General features: G+C 43.2%; 2 protein-coding genes across 7 annotated transcripts in view; one reads left to right on the forward strand and one right to left on the reverse strand.

Moving 5' to 3' along the window:
* LOC147444070 (uncharacterized) overlaps positions 1 to 17,371 on the forward strand; it is a 29,693-nt gene extending 12,322 nt beyond the window's left edge. For both annotated transcript variants that reach the window (XM_086526804.1, XM_086526805.1), the window contains exons 7-8: positions 16,092 to 16,420; positions 16,968 to 17,371. In XM_086526804.1, coding sequence (XP_086382930.1) covers positions 16,092 to 16,420; positions 16,968 to 17,243 — 605 coding nt within the window. In that variant the 3' untranslated portion in view covers positions 17,244 to 17,371. The remainder of the gene's footprint in view (positions 1 to 16,091; positions 16,421 to 16,967) is intronic.
* On the reverse strand, positions 8,133 to 16,305 carry LOC147444071 (uncharacterized). 5 transcript variants are annotated; one of them, XM_086526806.1, is made up of 2 exons: positions 16,167 to 16,305; positions 8,133 to 15,200 (listed from the first exon to the last, which is right to left on the reverse strand). In XM_086526806.1, exon 2 carries the CDS (start codon positions 11,520 to 11,522, stop codon positions 10,560 to 10,562), a length of 963 nt encoding a protein of 320 aa, XP_086382932.1. In that variant the 5' UTR covers positions 11,523 to 15,200; positions 16,167 to 16,305; the 3' UTR covers positions 8,133 to 10,559. The 5 variants fall into 5 exon arrangements, with proteins under 5 accessions (XP_086382932.1, XP_086382934.1, XP_086382937.1 ...); XM_086526808.1 differs by having other exon boundaries at positions 8,133 to 14,784; positions 16,167 to 16,304; XM_086526811.1 differs by lacking the exon at positions 16,167 to 16,305 and having other exon boundaries at positions 8,133 to 14,784; positions 15,065 to 15,566.
* Positions 17,372 to 19,087: the final 1,716 nt, after the last annotated feature.

The raw sequence follows: 19,087 nt of genomic DNA on the forward strand, positions 1-19,087 counted from the left end.
TCAAAGAGTCAAACATGTTTCACTGAATTAGCAATCTCTGATTGCCCATCAGTCTGCGGGTGGAACGATGACGAGAACTGCAACCACGTGCCTATGTTCTCCCAAATAGCCGCCCAAAAATAAACTCGTGAACCTGGAGTCCCTGTCGGAGACGATCGTCTCAGGCATGCCATGCAATCTAAAGACCTGGGCAATAAACAGTCGTGCCCATGCTGTGTGTCACCAGCCAGTGGCAATTTCATTTTTGTTTATTTTCTCTTTCTTTGGGGAATTTCGTTTGTTTTACCTTTTGGAAACACCCCTCTGGAAATCTAACTGCCCTGCATTGCATAGCCAGTGTGGAACTGTTCAGAGAGAGTCCAGGCTTGAGGGCTAAAGAGCACTAAGGTTGGACAAGGACCATGGTTAGCCAAAGTGGGGTCATTGGCCAGCCAAAGCGGAATCCTTTGCTACATAGGCTACATTTCAGTTCTGGGTGTGGCTGCAATGTACAAAGAGGGTCAGATGACCTAGAAGAATGTAATGACAGAAACTCCTAAATTTTAGGGATTGCTATTTTTGGACGGCAAAATGTCTTCGCGTCATTACGTGCAGTTTGACATGGGGATCATTTTGTTACTCTGTGGCCAAGTCAACAGAGGCTGCAGGTGAGATATTTTTAGACCCGAGGGTCTAAAGCGGGAAAATGCACAAATGAGTGACACTTGGCACTCTTGAGGCCATTTTACTACTTAAAGAGAAGGCAAAAACGTGATTTTCAGCTATGAGCTCGTTTTTTAGTGTTGTCACAGGTGGGAGAGCTTCAATGGAGTGCTGGCTTACCCTCTATGTACAGTGAGATGCAGGATGTCATGACCTGCACACCTCTCACTGCTCTCTCTCTCCCCTATTCTTTATGGTTATGCCCCTCTAGTGGGCTTTTCATTTGACCAATGTACAATTATGTGGGTTCATGCGCAATTGCCGAGGCAAGAGCCTCTTGCACAGGTACTGGATTAGCTAGCGGCTAATCCCCCACAGGTACAGGTGAATTCGAAGAGGTTTCACGTGCGAAATCCCGTCCGATTCGAAGGGCAAGTAGCCCTACAGTTGCGGGAGCTCGAGGACTTGCTACGGATGCGATCGGCATGCGAAACGGAGCCCGAAACAGTGAATTACAGCCTGCTGTGTATTTTTGCAGGTTTAGGGTTTCGGCCCTAAACGGACCCTAATACCCCCAGGAGGTTCGGGGACGCGAGGGGACCGCTGTACAGGTGGTCTGGCGCATTTTCATGGCAGAAAACAGAGAATTCAGCGTGCTGCAGATTCTCGCCAGGTTTTGCAAAGTGTCTGTATGCATCGGGAAAGTCATTTAATGCGTGGGGATACTAACTGTGGAGGGTCCTAGTTCAGTTATGCTGCCGAAATCAGGCCAAAATAGAAGAAATTCAGCCCAGATTGTGCGGGACAGCTTGTAGGGAACCACAGCTTTTATTCCCTCTTTTAAAGAATAAAGAAATACCGAAAGGGGCGCCTATTTAGGGGCCAATCTGGTGTCTGACTCGCATACAGATGCATTCTAGCATCTGTATCCCATTCCCCTCTCTTGTGTCATTATAGCACAGGTAGAATAGACGACTAATAATGGGTGAAAGCTAAATCAAGGTTTGAAGTAAAGTGTACCGCCCTTCTTGAAGTTAACAGGCCGGTTACACTGTGTTCTCAGGAGATGAAATCCATTGCAATACTTTCCCAGGGGCGGGTGGGTATGGGTAAAAGCTGTACCAATCCCTGTGCTTTATGCCTGTCAAACTTGAACTTCTAGCATACCAAGCAACTGTGCACAAACTCGTCCATGTCCTTCTTGATGTCTCGGCCAAAAGAAGTATCTCTTTACCCCTTTCAAGGTGGTAGCAATGCAGCAGTGACCCGTTAAAAGGCGGACACTGTCATTCAGTCATAACCTTTTTCCTCAACGGTTGTGTAACGCACAATATGGGTTTCTTCATCAAGTAGCCATCCCGAATGGAATAGTCCGCTACTATCTTCCCTTTTTGTATTCAACTGGATACATCTGCAAAATCTGTTCTATGGCGTACTAACCGACCATATCCTCGAAGTTCCTATGATGTATCGCAGAAATAGCCAGAACCAACGGCTTTCGGGACAAAGTATTTTCCACCAATTTCTTTTGTCCCTGCACATGGACAATCCGGAAGTAAATCGTGACAAGATGTTTGCCCACCGCATCTGCTTTTTCCGATAGCTGCTTCCGCGACAAGAAGTAGCGTAAACTCGCATCATTTGTGAAAACCGTAGAATCAGCTTCGAGTAGGTGATGTCGCCATTGAATAAGAGCATGGATAGTCGCCAAAGGCTCTTTCTCACAAATCTGTGTTGTCAATTCCGGCCTTGAGAACAATCGGCTCTCATAGGCAATGACATTGGCCTTCTTGCATTAAGACCGCATCCAAACTACGACCACAAGTATCACAATATACTTCAAACGACTTCTGCAAATCCGGCAAAGTCAAAACTGGTCCCGTAGTCAATTTCTCAGTCCACGAGAAAGGGACTCCTTTCTGTGTCAAGATATGCAAAGGGGAAGCAACCTCTGCAAACTTTCTAATGAACCGCCTATAGTACGAACACAATCCCAAGAAGCTTCTAACTCATGGACATTCTTCAAATCGGGCCAATCACGGATAGTCTCTATCTTGGCCAGATCCATTTGCACTCTTGCTGCTGACACAATGTGTCCCAAAAAGTGTATCTCTGGTAGGAAAAATTCACTTTTCTTTGCATTAATCACTAACTTGTGATCTCGTAATGCGTGAAAGACCTGAAGCAAATGATATGTCTGTTCTACCTCATTCTTGGAGAAAACAATGATATCGTCAAAGAAAGTGCCAACAAATAGCTTGTACTCTCAAAAAATCCTGTCCATCATCCGATTAAATGTCGCAGGAGCATTGGTTAGGCAAAAGGCATCACCAAAAACTCAAATAACCCAAAAGTCATCCGAAAGGCTGTCTTGTAGACGTCGCCCGGTGCAATTCGGATCTAATGATATTCACTCTTCAAGTCGATCCTGCTAAAGCACGAGGATCCCTGAAGTCGGTCAAGTATATCATCGATTCTAGGAATCGAAAATCTGTTCTTGATGGTGATTTTGTTGAGAGCTTTATAATCGATGCACATTCTCCAAGATGTCTTTCTTCAAAACCAACAACACTGGAGAGCAATACGGTGAAGTACTAGTCTAGACAAGACCCTTTTCCAAGAGGTCTTTCACTTGGTTCATAATCTCTTCGTTCTGTGCTCGGCTCACACGGTAAGGTGGTCGGTTCAATGGTGTGCTTCCAAGTATCAGATCAATAGTATGATCTTCAAGACAAGCGGATGGTAACTCGCCTGGTAGGCCCTCTGCAAAGCAATCAGCATGAGTGTGGAGAAAATCTTGGCGTTCTTTTGTTTAGGTCTAACATATTCGACCTTCATCCATCGTTCAGTTCTCTCCCAAAAAAAAAGTTAGTAAAGAAACTGAAGTTCATCAAGTACAATCTGTGAGCCCTTCATTTGTCAAAGTCGCATTCTCGACCCGGTAGTCAACCACGGCGTTGTTCTTGTGGTACCAAGGAATTTCAAGTAGAACGTCACAACCTTCTAAGGTAATTATGTAAAACTCCATGTGCCCTAAACACCCATGTCATTGCAAACGAAGTTTACCCATGCTCGGTGTAATGGCAACATCCCGTCCGGGTGCCCTCTCGAACTACCTCCGCTTGTGGCCTCAACCTGTTGGGCGTAATTCCAAATCGAGCCGCTAATTCAAGTTGGCCTTGGCTCCCTCAAAAGAGCTTCCTGATCTTTCCCTTTGCCCTAAAAGCGGCAAAGTTTGTACTTTCATTCCTTGGATTCGGTTCAGGTGCCACGCAATGTGGTACCAATTCTGCTTGTTATCTGCCTTTTCTGCCACGTCCCTCAGCTGCTTTAGAACTTTCTGGCCTTTCTTCATCCTGTTGATTCGGTGCCTTGTTAGGGCACTTCGTGGAGATATGTCCAGTTTCCCTGCATCCAAAGCACTTCCCCTCCCTGATGAAGCGAGCTCGCTCCTGAGGAGTAAGCTTGGGTCGTGCATCTTTCTTTTCTGGGTTGCTCTTCCTCTTTCTACTTTCATTTGTCGAAGTCTGTTCGGCTCTTTGTGTCATGATCTCATCGGTGGGGTAGGTCAAACTGCCAGAGTGAATGGCAAAACCTCATTTCGCATGACTCATCAACTCCTGAATAGAAGTTGACTTCTGTTCCAAGTAGTGATCTCGGATCTCTGTAGGTAGACCCAAGGTAAATCACTCAATCTGTTCCTTGAACGAGATCTTCTTAAATGAAGAAGCAGGTAGAAAAGAGCTCCAAAATCTCTCGCAATAAGCGTCCACTGTATCCTTCTTGGTCATCCGAAGATGGTTCCAAGCAGTTCGTATATCATGTTCATACTTTCGAGTCATCCAAGAAGAAATAAAAAGCCTCTTTAATTTCAGCCATTTAACTGGCGTAGTCTTGCTTAATGTAAGCGTGGACCACCAAATTCGAGCATTCCCCTTAAAGTAAGAGAAAGCTCTCCGACTCTTAGAGTGCTTTGAGTAACGTCCTCCCGCGAAAGCGATGTCAAACTGTTGTACAAAAGACAAAGCCTTCAAAGCATCTCTATAACCAGAAAATGTGTCAAATTTAATTAACTGTCCACCTTCTTTAAACTCTCGGACTTTCTTGCTTTTGTCTTCGAGAAAGTCATACTGGTTGGCTTTGTAAAAATTCTTCTTCTTTGCATAAAAGTTGCTCTCATCAGAGTCTGAACTGTCTGTAGACGAATCCTCTGTAGAACTGTCACTCACTGGGCGAGATTTAGACTTCTTTGTCTTTTTCTTGCCCTTTCCGAAGCATTGTTTCTTGCTTCGCTTTTTGCCTTTTCTATCTTCTTCGCTCAAGTTAGATGAGCTAGAAGAACTATCAAAACAAGAAGAAGCAGAAGAATTGGGTACTCCTTCGAATCGAACACGCTTCTTCCGTTTCTTTGCTTTTTCAAAAGTCATCTGACGACCCAAATAGCCCGGGAAGTTAGTGCCTTTCTTCTGCTTTTTGCCATGCTTTTTAGTTTTGTTTTGCACGTCAAAAAGCTGAGCAATCCGTGCATCAACCATCTCTTCTAATTCCTCCTTTGTATATTTCTTGTGAGCAGACGGTTTCTTGAGAGCGGGTTTTGGGGGTGGTGTTGTGGTTTTCTGCCACTCCGTATGCACTTCCTCAAAGAGGTCTTGCTCATATATTTTGCCATTTTCGGGTCCTTGGCAAAATTAAGCATCATCTTTGTTGCATCGCCGATCAATTGTCGGCTCTCGACGCTCCGCCTGAGTAGGCCGAGGCGGACCATACTCCTCGTGTGAATCTTCGTTGTGATCCCTTCCCGCATCTGCGAATGCAGAGGGAGTCGATTGATCCTTGCCTAAAGCCATAGGTGCCGCGGAAAAAATTTAGGGATCAGATTTCCCGTATAAGAGAAATCGGCCGTGCTCTGATACCACTGTAACAGACGTGGACATTCCAAGTCAAGAATCTACCACGACAGCACCAAATAACCACTTCAAAACACAGTTTACAATTTATTCGACACTGCCTGGCGGAGTTCCATGCCTAGAGATATTGGCCCCAAAGACTGGCGCCCCTTTCGGTATTTCTTTTTGTATTAATCTGAGTTCAAAGTACAAGAGGGCGAGCAGGCGCTCACACTCAGACTCTGCGTCCAGATGCTCTGAGTTGTGAGTGGCCTACCCACTTATTTAAAGAGTACAAGGGTTGCCAAAAGCAGAATTAGGGTTTTTGATTTTAGGGTTAGGTTTTCAGCAAAATTAGGGTTTCGGGTAGCCACGTCATCACTTTGTGACACTTTCTTTTCTTGGGGGCTCTTTTTTCTTTCTACTTCCATTATTAGAAGTCTGTTCGGTTCTCTGAGTCATGATCTCATCTGTGGGGTAAGTCAAATTGCCTAAATACATGGCAAAACCCCGTTTCGCATGACCCATCAATTCTTGAATAGAATCTGACTTTTGTTCGAAAGTGATCTCATATCTTTGTAGGAAGTCCGCAACTTAACCGCTCAATCTGTTCTTTGAACGAGATCTTCTTAAATGAAGAAGCTGGTAGAAAAGAGCTCCAAAATCTCTCAAAATACACGTCCATAGAATCTCTCTTGGTCATCCGAAGATGATTCCAAGCAGTTCGTATATCTCGTTCATACTCCCCAATCGCCAAAAAGAAATAAAAAGCGTTTTGAATTTCAGCCATTTAACTGGCGTTTCCTTGTTCAATAGAAGGGTGGACCACCATGTTAGAGCATTTTCCTTGAAGAAAGAGGTAGCCCTCCGAATCTTGGAGTGCTTTGAGTAATGCCCTCCAGAGAAAGCTATGTCAAACTGCTGTATGAAGGCCAAAGCCCTCAAAGCATCTCAGAATCTAGAAAAAGTATAAAACTTCATTGACTGTCCACCTTCAAATTCTCTAGCTTTCTTGTTTTTATCTTCGAGAAAGTCGTATTGGTTGGCTTTATAGAAATGCTTCTTCTTTGCGTAAAATCTGTGATCATCGGAGTCCACACTATTTGAGGATGAGTCATTTGTAGAACTGTCAGAAACTGGTAAAATTGTTGACGCAGAATTTGCAAATTTTGGATCCTTCGCAATGTTGATCATCATCTTTATCGCATCGTCAACTAATTGTCGACGTTCCATCTCATCAATCTTTGCCTAAGTAGGCCATGGTGGGCCGTACTCTTCGTGAGAATCTTCTTCGTGATCTCTTCCTGCATCCCCAAATGCAAAAGTAGTCGACTGTTCTTTGTTGGAATCCATAAGTGTCGCGAGAAAAGGATCAGATTTCTCGGTAGAAGAGAAATCGGCCGCGCTCTGATACCACTGTAACTAACTTGGACACTCAAAGTCAAGATTCTACCGCGACACAGTAGAGATTCACTTCAAAACAGTTTACAATTCACACTTGATTTGACACGGCCTCTGGCATAGTTGCGTGCCTAGGGATATTGGCCCCAAAGACTGGCGCCCCTTTCGGTATTTCTTTTTGTATTAATCTGTTTCAAAGTACGAGAGTGGGAGGGTGCTCACTCTCAAACTCTGCGTCCAGATGCTCTGAGAAGTGAGGCCCTACCCACTTATTTATTGGTTACAAGGGATGTCCAAAAGCAGAGCCCCAAAAGCAGTAATCAAAAGCTTCTCCAAAAATAAAGCAATTGGGCTCAAAAGCAACTCAACGCAAATCCAAGGATTTCCATACAACAGCGTAAAAAGCGAAAGTCCGTACGCTCTGCCACGTCAGCAAGTCAGCGCGAAAAGCGCCGCAATTTTCGGAAATTACCGTACAGCCTGCCACGTGTGTTGCCGGCCAATTTCAAGGTGTACGAGTCTGCTGCCCCACTGTGTGAGTGTGTCCAGAGCCATGCCACCTCACCCATTTGTGACAAAAAACAACTCCTTGTATCCTCCTATACACGCATCAATTTCTCACAATGAAACATCCCAAAATGATTACATAATGGAATCTTGCTACTTAAAACTTTGCATTTCTATTGTCGAAAGTGGTAGCAGAAGTGGACAGATGGCCAAAAATAGTGACAACAAGTGTGCAACCTATCGTATTGGATGGTGAACAGCAACAACCTCCGAATATAGAACCTCTAAGAGAAAACCCATCGTGGTGATCTCCTAGATCTGCAATAACGTCACAGTTGGAGAGTCACCTAGGGTAGGAGAGGGCACAAAAAGAGAGGGATCTGTAAAAAAATGCAAGGGATGCAAAGAGAGGGGGAGCAATCTGGAGAAAGCACTAGAGAGAAAACCTCTAGAGAAAGAGGGACCAAAACACTGGCTAACTCTGCTGATGCACAAAATAATAATACAACTGGGGCGAACACCTTCACTCCCTACATAGGGAGCAAACTAGATTTCCCGACCTCCCCCAAAACCCCATAAGTCAAGAACAAATCAGTATCATATTATCCGGAATTCCTTTCATAAAGTCATACAACAGAATACTGTCAACAGAATACTGTGAGACTGCACCAAATATCCGGCCAAGTTGAATTCGAGGTTCCATTTGGAATAGACTATACTAAACCAAAAGCTTCAAGGTAAAGTTTCACAATCTGAGGAGTATCTACTAGGTCCTCCTCCATCCACTTCGCATCCAAAGCAGGATAGTTCTTGAATTTAACCAAGAACCGCCTTCTCACTTTACCCTTAATCTTTCTGTCCTTATGTGCCAATATCTGTTCTGGAACAAGGATCTCCTCGTTTTCTTCCACTTCGGGTTGCTCATCAGGCTCCCCATCTTCGAGCACATCGCCTTTAAAAGGCTTCAAGAGACTCACATGAAATGCATTGTGAATCCTCCAAGTGTTGGGCAGCTTCAGTCGGAAGGAGACATCATTTATCTTTTCGAAGGTCTGGAAATGTCCGTAATACTGCATACTAAGCTTTGGAAAAAGCCTCTCCTTTTCCTTCTTCTTTCTCAGGCGTGCCTTCTCAAAACGTAAGAGCACCCAATCATTCTCCTTCAATTTCAAATCGCGTCAATGGCGATCTACTGCCTTTTTCTGGCTTTCTTGAGATTTCTGCAAAGCCTCGCGGACCTTGACAAAAGCCGTGTCCAAGTCGCACGTGTACTCATCGGCTTCAAAAATCTTATCTTTCGTGCTTAGGAAGGGTGGAACCTTCGCAGCACCTTCAATAATCTCAAATGGCGCCTTCCCCGTCGAAGAGTGTATCGTGTTGTTGTAGACAAATTCCACCAAAGGTAAGCACTTTCCCATTGAGTCTTTTGATTCGAGATGTAAGACTTCAATAAATCTAGTACCACTGAATTAGCAATCTTAGATTGCCCGTCAGTCTAAGGGTGGAAAAATAACGAGAACTGCAACCGCGTCGAGAACTGCAACCGCGTGCCAATGTTATCCCAAATTACCTTCCAAAACAAACTCGTGAATCTGGGGTCCCTATCAAAGACAATCGTCTGGGGCATGCCATGTAATCTGAAGATCTAGGCCACAAATAGTCTCGCTAAGTGATACGGCTTGATTGTTTTCTTCACTGGAATGAAATGAGCTTGCTTGTTAAATTTGTCAATAACAGTCCAGATACCATCGTGACCACTCTGTGTTCTCGGGAGATAAAAAATGAAATCCATTGCAATCTTTTCCAAGGGGCGAGTGGGTATGGGTAAAAGCTGTAACAATCCCTGTGCTTTATGCCTGTCAAACTTGACCTTCTGGCATACCAAGCAACTGCACACAAACTCGTCCACATCCTTATTGAGTCTCGGTCAAAAGAAGTATCTCTCTACCCCTTTCAAGGTGGTAGCAATGCTACGGTGACCCGTATAAGGTGGACAGTGGCATTTGGTCATAAACTTTTCCCTCAACGGCTGTGTAACACACAACATGGTTTTCCTCATCAAGTAGCCATCCCGAATGGAATATCCCGCTACTGTATCCAAAATCTGTATCCGTGGCATATTGATCAATCGTATCGTCAAAGCTCCTATGATGTATCGCGGAAATAGCCAGAACCAACGGCTTCCGAGACGAAGCATCCGCCACCAAATTCTTTTGTCCCTACACATGGACAATCCGGAAGTGAAACTCTAACAAGATGTTCGCCCACCGCATCTGCTTTTCCGATAGTTGCTTCTATGACAAGAAATAGCGTAAACTCTGATGGTCTGTGAAGACAGTAAAATCCGCTCCAAGTAGGTAATGTCGCCACAAAATAAGAGCATGGATAACCGCCAAAAGCTCTTTCTCATAAATCTGTGCTGTCAATTCCGGCCTTGAGAACAATCGGCTCTCGTAGGCAATGACATGGCCTTCTTGCATTAAGACCACACCTAGACTACGACCACAAGCATCCCATTATACTTCAAATGACTTTTGCAAGTCCGGAAAAGTCAAAACTGGTCTTGTAGTCAATTTCTCTTTCAATGTCTGAAAGGCAATCACCTTTGTGGGTCCCCACGAGAAAGGGACTCCTTTTGTGTCAAGATATGCATAGGGGAAGCACCCTCTGCAAACTTTCTAATGAACCGCCTGTAGTACGAACATAAGCCCAAGAAGCTTCTAACTTAATGGACATTCTTCAAATCGGGCCAATCACGGATAGTCTCTATCTTGGCCACTCTTGCTGTTGAGACGATGTGTCCCAAAAAGTGCATCTCTGGTAGGAAAAATTCGCTTTTCTTTGCATTAATCACCAACTTGTAATCTCATAATGCCTGAAAGACCTGAAGCAGATGTTCTCTATGTTCTGCCTCATCCTTGGAGAAAACAATGATGTCGTCAAAGAAAGTGCCAACAAATAGTCTATACTCTCGAAAAATCATGTCCATTATCCGCTTAAATGTCGCAGGAGCATTGGTTAGGCCAAAAGGCATCACCAAAAACTCAAATAATCCAAAAGTTGTCCGAAAGACTGTCTTATAGACATCTCCCGGTGCGATTCCGATTTGATGATATCCACTTTTCAAGTCGATCCTACTAAAGCATGAGATCCCTGTAGTCGGTCAAGTATATCATGGATTCCAGGAATCGAAAATCTGTTCTTGATGGTGATTTTGTTGAGAGCTCTATAATCGATGCACATTCTCCAAGATCCGTCTTTCTTTAAAACCAACAACACAGGAGAGCAATACGGTGAAGTACTAGGCTGGACAAGACCCTTTTCCAAGAGGTCTTTCACTTGGTTCATAATTTCTTCATTCAGGGCTCGGCTCACACAGTAAGGTGGCCGGTTCGGTGGTGTGCTTCCAAAAATCCGATCAATGGTATGATCCTCAGGATGAGCGGGTGGTAACTCGCGTGGCAGGCCCTCTGAGAAGCAATCGGCATGAGTGTCGAGAAAATCTTGGCGTTCTTTATCAAGTTCAGACATATTTGTCCTATTCTCATCATTCATCTCTCTCAAGAAGATCGAGTAAACAAGCAAACTGGATTTCATTAATTTTGAAATAGCCGAAGCCGATACAATAGGGATAGACTCGCCCTTAAGTTTTACATCAAGTACAATGGTTATGCCCTTCTCTATAGTCGAAGTCGCTTTTCTCGCCCGATAGTCGACCACGGTGTTGTTCTTGTGGTACCAAGGAATTCCAAAGAGAACATCACAACCTTCTAAAGGCATTATGCAAAAGTCCTCATGCCCCAAATACCCCCGACAATGTAACCGAAATTTGCCAATGACAGATATAATGGCTACGTCCCTGTCGAGTGCCCCTAGAACCGCCTCTGCTAGTGGTCCCATCCAATCAGGTGTGATCTCGAGCCACACCGCCAATTCAGGTGAAATGAAGTTGGCCTTGGCTCCTCCATCAAAGAAGATCAGGGCTTCTTGGTCTTTCACTTTGCCCCATGCTCGGCAAAGTTCTGTACTCTCGTCCATCGTGCTAGGGTCAGTGCCCACGCAATCTAGAACCAGTCCTGTTTTCATCTTGCCTTTTCATCCACGTTCCTCAGCTACTCTCGAACCTTTAGGCCCGTCTTCATCCTTGTCATTCTATTCTTTCAGTGCCTTCTTAGGGTACTTCGCGAAGATGTGCCCAGTTTCTCTCCATCCAAAGCACTTCCCCTCTTGGATGTAAAGAGCTCTCTCTTGAGAAGTGAGTTTGAGTCGTGCATCCTTTTCTTTCTTTTTTGGGTTGCTCTTCCTCTTTCTACTTCCATTTTTCGAAGTCCGTTCTGCCCTTTGCGTTATGATTTCATCTGTGAGGTAGGTCAAACTATATGAGTGAATGGCAAAACCCGGTTTCGCATGACTCATTAGTTCTTGAATGGAATCTGACTTTTGCTCTAAGCAGTGATCTCGGATCTCTATCGGAAGACCCAAGGTAAACCGCTCAATCTGTTCTTTGAACGAGATCTTCTTAAATGAAGAGGCGGGTAGAAAAGAGCTCCAGAATCTCTCGCAATATGCATCCAATGTATCCTTCTTAGTCATCCAAAGATGGTTCCAAGCAGTTCGTATGTCGCGTTCGTACTCTCGAGTTAGCCAAGAAGAAATAAAAAGCCTTTTAAATTTTAGCTATTGAATTGGCGCTGTCTTCTTTAATAGAAGCGCGGACCACCAAGTTCGAGCATTTCCCTTGAAGTAAGAGGCAGCTCTCCGAATCTTGGAGTGCTTTGAGTAACGCTCTTCAGAGAAAGCTATGGCAAATTGCTGTATAAAAGACAAAGCTTTCGAAGCATCTCTATAACCTGAAAACGTGTCAAATTTAATTGACTGTCCACCTTTCTTAAATTCTCGAACTTTCTTGCTTTTATCTTCCAAAAAGTCATACTGGTTGGCTTTATAAAAATTCTCCTCCTTTGCATAAAAACTGTTGTCATCAGAGTCCGAACTATCTCAAGAGGAGTCCTCTGTAGAACTGTCAACAACTGGGCGAGATTTAGGCTTCTTTGCCTTTTTCTTGACGTTTCCGAAGCTTTGCTTTTTGCCCTTTCTGTCTTCTTCGCTAGAGTCAGAGGAGCTAGAAGAACTCTCAAAAGAAGAAGAAGAAGAAGAACTCGGTACTCCTTCAAATCGAACACGCTTCTTCTGCTTTCTTGCCAACGCAAATGTAGACTGACGAGCCAAATAACCTGGGAGGTAAGTTCCTTTCTTCTACTTTTTGTCGTGCTTTTCTGCTTTGTTTTGGGCGTCAAAACGTTGAGCAATTCGTACATCAACCACCTTTTCTAAATCTTGCTCTGTATACATCCTTGGAGTAGGAGGTTTCTTCAATGCCAGTTTGAGGGGTGATTCTGTGGTCTGCCGCCACTATGAATGCACCTCGTTGAAGGAGGTCTGGCTCATAAATTTTACAAATTTCGGGCCCTTCGCAAAATTTAGCATCATCTTTGTTGCATCGCCGATCAATCGTCGATGCTCCATCTCTTCGAGCTCCGCCTGAGTAGGCTGAGGTGGGCCGTACTCGCGTGAATCCTCGTTGTGATCTCTTCTCGCATCTCCGGATGCAAAGGAAGTCGACTGATCTCTGTCTGAAGCCATAAGTGCCACGTAAAAAGGATCGGATTTTCTGTAGAACAGAAATCGACCGTGCTCTGATACCACTGTAACAGACTTGGACACGTAAAGTCGAGATTCTACCGCGACACCACAAGAAATTCACTTTAAAAATATTCACAATTCACAATTGATTCGACACTGGCCCGGCACAGTTCCGTGCCTAGAGATATTGGCCCCAAAGACTGAAGCCCCTTTCGGTATTTCTTTTTGTATTAATCTATAACTCAAAGTACAAGGGAGTGGTCGGGATTCACTCTAAGACTCTGAGTCCAGATGCTCTGAGAAGTGAGAGCCCAAGCCACTATTTTATAGATTTACAAGGGATGCTAAAAGCAAAGCCCAAAAGCTTTAAAATCAAAAGCCCTCAAAAAGCAAGGCTCTCTCTCTCTCTCTCAAGCTTGCTTGTAAATTAAAGCAATTAAAAAAATTTCTCTCTTTCTCTTTGCGTAGCCAAAAGCTAGCGCTGCTGTCTGTACGCTGCTGCCACATGTCAGCAGCCTGCCCGTTTTTCCCACCTCAAAACGCGCCACTTTTTGCGGGCCTGCTGTCCGTACACTGCAGCCACGTCATCAATTCTGTACGGCATTTCCGGGAGCAGCCAGCATACATGTCAGCATTTCCTGCCAGGAGAGGGTGTATGTGTGTGTTGTGGGCACGCCACGTCACCAATTTGTGAGACTCACTCCCTATGATCAACCCTGAGAGATATTTGGGCACTAGCAGCTCCGCCCCGACCAGCCAGAGAGGTGCCTAAAATGTCTTCCAAAACTCACTACAAAGGAACCCACAATAACCCAAAGCATCCCACTCATCCATTGAGATGAAGCTTCTTGAAAACATTCGCACATGTCTAACATCCTTCAACACCAATGAAGAACCATGAGGAAATGCCAAACGGACTTCCCCACACCCGTAACTTCGCATAACTGATCACCTAATCTCAACAAGCCCCTTCTCATAGCATCATACCATGTGAATCACTCCCAAAGCGTCTAAGATCCGATCATGCATCAAGAAGGCATGTGAATACGTAAATGCATAAAATGCATCCCCATCTAAAACATGAGAATCATCCTCATCATTGTCGTCACTCAAGATGGCATGCATATGTCCATCCTCAATAGTTATTAAAAAAATTGCATCATGCTTCTGTTGTCCTTTGCACTGCCCTCAAAAGCCTAAAACACCGCCACCTAATGTGCCTCTGATGATATTTCTTACATGCAAAAAAAAAAGCTGGTAATGACTTTAATGCGCATGTTCAATAGAGTAAATGGGAAGGATTCTTGACTAGCTAGATTGAGAACATTATTGTGCCATTTTGTAAGAGTGGTAATCCCTAATTATCGCACAATCATGATTGGCCAAAAAATATATCAAAATATGTCAAAGGCCATATACCCAACAAGCTGTAATTGCCTATTCAGTGCATATGACTCTGTAGCCCAGCTACAAATAGCCGATAAATCATCAAGACAACCTTGTTTCCGTGGCAAATCAAAAATAAAATCCGTAGAAATACTGTCCCATGCCATATTTGGTATAGACAAAGGCTGCCTTATGCCTATAATACTTACCTTCTAACAAACCATACAAGTCTGTACAAATGTATCCTGATTTGGCTTAAACTGAGGCAAGAAGAAATAATTCTCGACTGCCTTGAGATTTGTATCCATGCTCCTATAACCTGCAAAAGGTGATTGTGCCACTCAGTAGAAAGCTTCAGTCTCGATCTGCAAAAGGTGATTGTGCCACTCAGCAGGAGCCTTCTGTCTCGATCCCTGTGTGACGCATCAATTTTTCCACTTCATCGAAAAACCATCTTTGACAAAAAAATCCAGAGTCTATCACTCCATACTGAAGTCAGTCTTAGTCTCTCCATTCTGAACTCCTTCACACACTGTCAAATCTGAATATCAAGCAAACTGCTCCCTCATATTTTTAAACTCACGATGGAAAAGACTCACAGTTGTTGTTTCTTGTGATTTGCGTGACAAAGCATCAGCAACCGCGTTCTTCTCCCCGGGCAGTGTATGAACAATTCCAAAGTGGAACAAACAAAGAAAATTTGTCCCCATCTATTTGCTTATTTGACAACTTCGCCTGTGTCCAGAAATACTTCAAACTCTTTTGATCAATGTGTACAATAAAATCAGCACCTAGCGGATAATGATTTCAAGAATGCAAAGTATGAATGACAACCACAACCGCTCACAGATATGTAAGCTACCCTCTCAGCCTTACTGAGAAACCTGGTCTCATAGGCAAATTCTGCTGCAAGACTACTCCCAAACTACTACCACAAGCATCACGATACACTTCAAGGTCGGGGGTCGGGGGGCTGAAGATCACAGCCATCCAATGAGGACGTCTGCAAATCGTGGAATCTGACGAGTCGTCCGTCAGATGTCTGACAAGTCAGCACGCGGGAAGCTCTCGCCATTCCACTAATCAGGTCAGTCCAGTTCAGCAAAGGGAATGCGCTCAGCTGCCGACACATCAGCGCTCATAATCCCCTCAATTTACTCACTGTCACCAGTTCCAAGGGATTGTCTCCTCCAATCATTGCCCATTATGATTGCCAATCATTGCATGACTGATCCGCAATTCAAGAGCACACAGGGACTGCAAAATCGGAAGGATGGCGCACAGTCAAGACTCAGTGGGTTCTTGAGGCAAATTTGCGCCAGATGCCAGGGCTGTACACTGCTCACTGATCAACACAGTACGTCACTGCTGGCCCCCCTCCCCCCCGACGCTTGAAGGCCGGGAATGGTCGCCTACTGACCATTCCCATAATCAGGGCTCCCGGCCTCCGCCGGTCGCCCATGATTAATGGGAATGGTCAGTAGGAGACCATTCCCTACCCCTTCAAAGAACTTTTATTTGATGATCTATTAACACACACACACACACACACACACACACACAGAGAGAGAGAGAGAGAGAGAGAGAGAGAGAGAGAGAGAGAGAGATTTCCCTTGCATATTACAGGTATTATGGCCCTGGGATATATTGCAGCATTTGATGAGATCCTGGCAGAAAAGATAATAGGAGTGAATGGAATACCTTCTCTGCTTGATGCCTTGAGCAACGAGGAGGAAGACCACATCAAAAGCGCCAGTGCCTGGTCTCTCGGACAAATTGGAAGGCATTGTGCTCATCACGCTTTGGCTGTGGCCAAAGCTGGAGTGTTGCCCAAATTGCTTTCCACATTCCTTTTTCCAGGCAGCAGCGAGGATTTGAGAACCAAGTGTCAGAGAGCGCTCAGAGCGATCATTAGTAGCCTTACCCATCTTCCCGCTCTCGATTCTTTGCTACAGGTAAGGATAGTCTGTTAAAATATGCATCGGTTAATGGACTACACTTGGATGCTTTGTTTAAAGTTGAGTATTTAATAAACACACACGGACACATACATATATACATTTATTTATCTATACACACATATAAGTGTGTGTGTGTGTCTGTATATATATATTTTTATTTTTATTTTTTTTTACATATACATACGTGTGAGTACATATAGACATCCATGCCCCCATGCATCTAAACTAACATAATATGGCGGAAGGGGGAGGCCTTTAACATGTCGAAATCTGTGACATGAAGGCTAAATCCAAAATTGAGAGAAGTCCCTCTGCACGCGATAAAGACGGAGAGAGAAAAAGAGAGAGAGACTGCTGAAGGCGGCTGACCGTACTAGTACATACATATATTTATATATACAACACACACATATGTAAATATATTTGTGTGCATACATCCGTATACATGTATCATACATATACATGTATGCACACACATGGAAGTTAGGATAGGGATTAATGTATGCTTAAATCTTTGATTACTTTTTGTTTGTGTTTACAGGGACCAAGGATACCTGATGATATAACAAGTGTTCTTGTTGCCCAACTAGCCAAGATTCTTTTGAACGACCCGGATGCTCGGACTCTATTTGTTACATCGGGAGGCTTGGAAAAGTTGCAGAAGCTACATGTTGAGGTTGGAAGTGAGTTGAAACAAATGGTGGATAGCATTAATGCATGTTATCCTGAAGAGATTGTACATTATTATTCCCCTGGCTATTCTGGTGTCCTTTTGCAAAAGATAACAGAGAGCAAGCCCGCCGTTGTTGCAGCCTAAATTGTCTATTTTCTAGGACACTAGTATTCATTCCTTGTAACATAACCTTGTACCGAAGCTACTTGACATTCATTTTCGTAAACACATATTGCTGCAATTCAAGTTTTTGTAAAAGGAAATTTCACAAAGTGGACCTATTATTTTACTTTTTTAAGTTTAGTGGTGTATTTCCTTTTTCTCTTGGTCTCAACCAATATTTTTTATTATTTAAACAACAGAAGTGTAATTTGAGACACTTTCTCGAATAGTGCTTGACAACAGATAGTTGCATATCACCTATCACTAGTCTTAACATGCCTAACCACTAACTTAGAATCTCTTTTGACTTTGCCTGCTTATAATTCAACCAAACTTTCTTTTGTCTAATGGCCAACCTGCATATTCTGCAAGCTATCAAATACAAGCTAATCAGTTCTACTCACCAAAATTTATACAAAAAAGACTCTTTTTCTCAATAGTTTGGAGATTTGAAAGTTTGAGTTTCTTGAGGCGCATCTTTCTATTTAGTGGTCTCTAAAATCACATTTTGACCCTCCACAGAATGGACACAGTTGAGAATCTTGTGGTTTTCTACGCTAAATGATTTTTGGCTTTGTAAACAAACATTAATGAGTTTACATTTGACTTTTGCATGTGAAGCATTGAATATTTCTTTTGTTGTTTAGTTTGTAAATGGGGTCCTTTTATTTAAAAGCCTCATGTGTCCTTTTTATTTTTTGTTTTAATATGTCAACGTGACCCTTCACCTTGTTATAACACCATATTTTGGAAATCTTGCGTTGATTTTCATATCATAAACCCTTACATATTGTGAGCAATTATAGTAATTTCCATCTTGAACCATGTTCACAAGCAATAGAAAATTGTCTATCTCTAGGAAACTTTGCTTATGCTCGCTTGACTAGCTACTTCACAATCATCTTGCTCCTAAGTGGTGACTAGAAGAGGTTTGAGGCTAAGATAAAGTGCAAACGATAAGGTCCCCAACCCGAAGGCTGGGAAAACTTGATACTTAGACCTCCCTTCATACTTGGGCTCCGTTGACTCTTCACTCCCATTCAAAGAAGCGAGAATACAAGCAACAAGAGAGGAAGGTATCTATTCTTCACGGTTGTGGATGTAAGGGTCGTGCATTACAAGCCAAATCGATAACCCCAAGGTTATAGTGGGACTTTACATCCTAATAACTAGACTCAAATCTCAACATACCTAGGGTCTATAGATGACGTCTTTTCCTCTATGTTAAGAGGCATGTCCACCGACCATAATTTGCTAGGCATAATATGAGACTTATCCTTAACTAGCAACGAGTTTTGTAAAAAATACCCAACTAATTGGATCCATCTGTTTGTAGACATAGTTCCAAATTGGATACTAGTCTTTCACGTTCCATGCCATCCATTCCTCTTGTTTTCTAATTACTACTACCACATTGTCTTACATATACAATTTATGTTCCTCCATTAATTTCCACCAATGATTCATTCATACATCCCTTCAAACATCACCTAAGTAGTTTGTTTTCAAACAAAGTCTTATTAGGGCAAAAAAGACTAAAAAAGGGTTTTTGCTAATTATTGATTAAGGAATAGGCAAATACAATAGTGGCATATATACAAAAACATAACATTCATTTCTTGTCTAACATGATCCTTTCTTAGTTGGTTTTGGCTAAAAACATTTAAATAGCTCTCTATTTTGCTAGAAATTACTAAATCAAATGGCGTTTTGGTCATTTTCAATGATAACATAAAAGCTTGGGCACATAGTATGTACTTTTTATATTTTCAAGAACCCAAAATTGGATGTCATGGTGCTTGAAGATACAAAATCTTATGCTAAAG

Source organism: Adiantum capillus-veneris, chromosome 13 (assembly GCF_014529385.1).
Source record: "Adiantum capillus-veneris isolate H3 chromosome 13, ASM1452938v2, whole genome shotgun sequence".
Taxonomy (NCBI): domain Eukaryota; kingdom Viridiplantae; phylum Streptophyta; class Polypodiopsida; order Polypodiales; family Pteridaceae; genus Adiantum; species Adiantum capillus-veneris.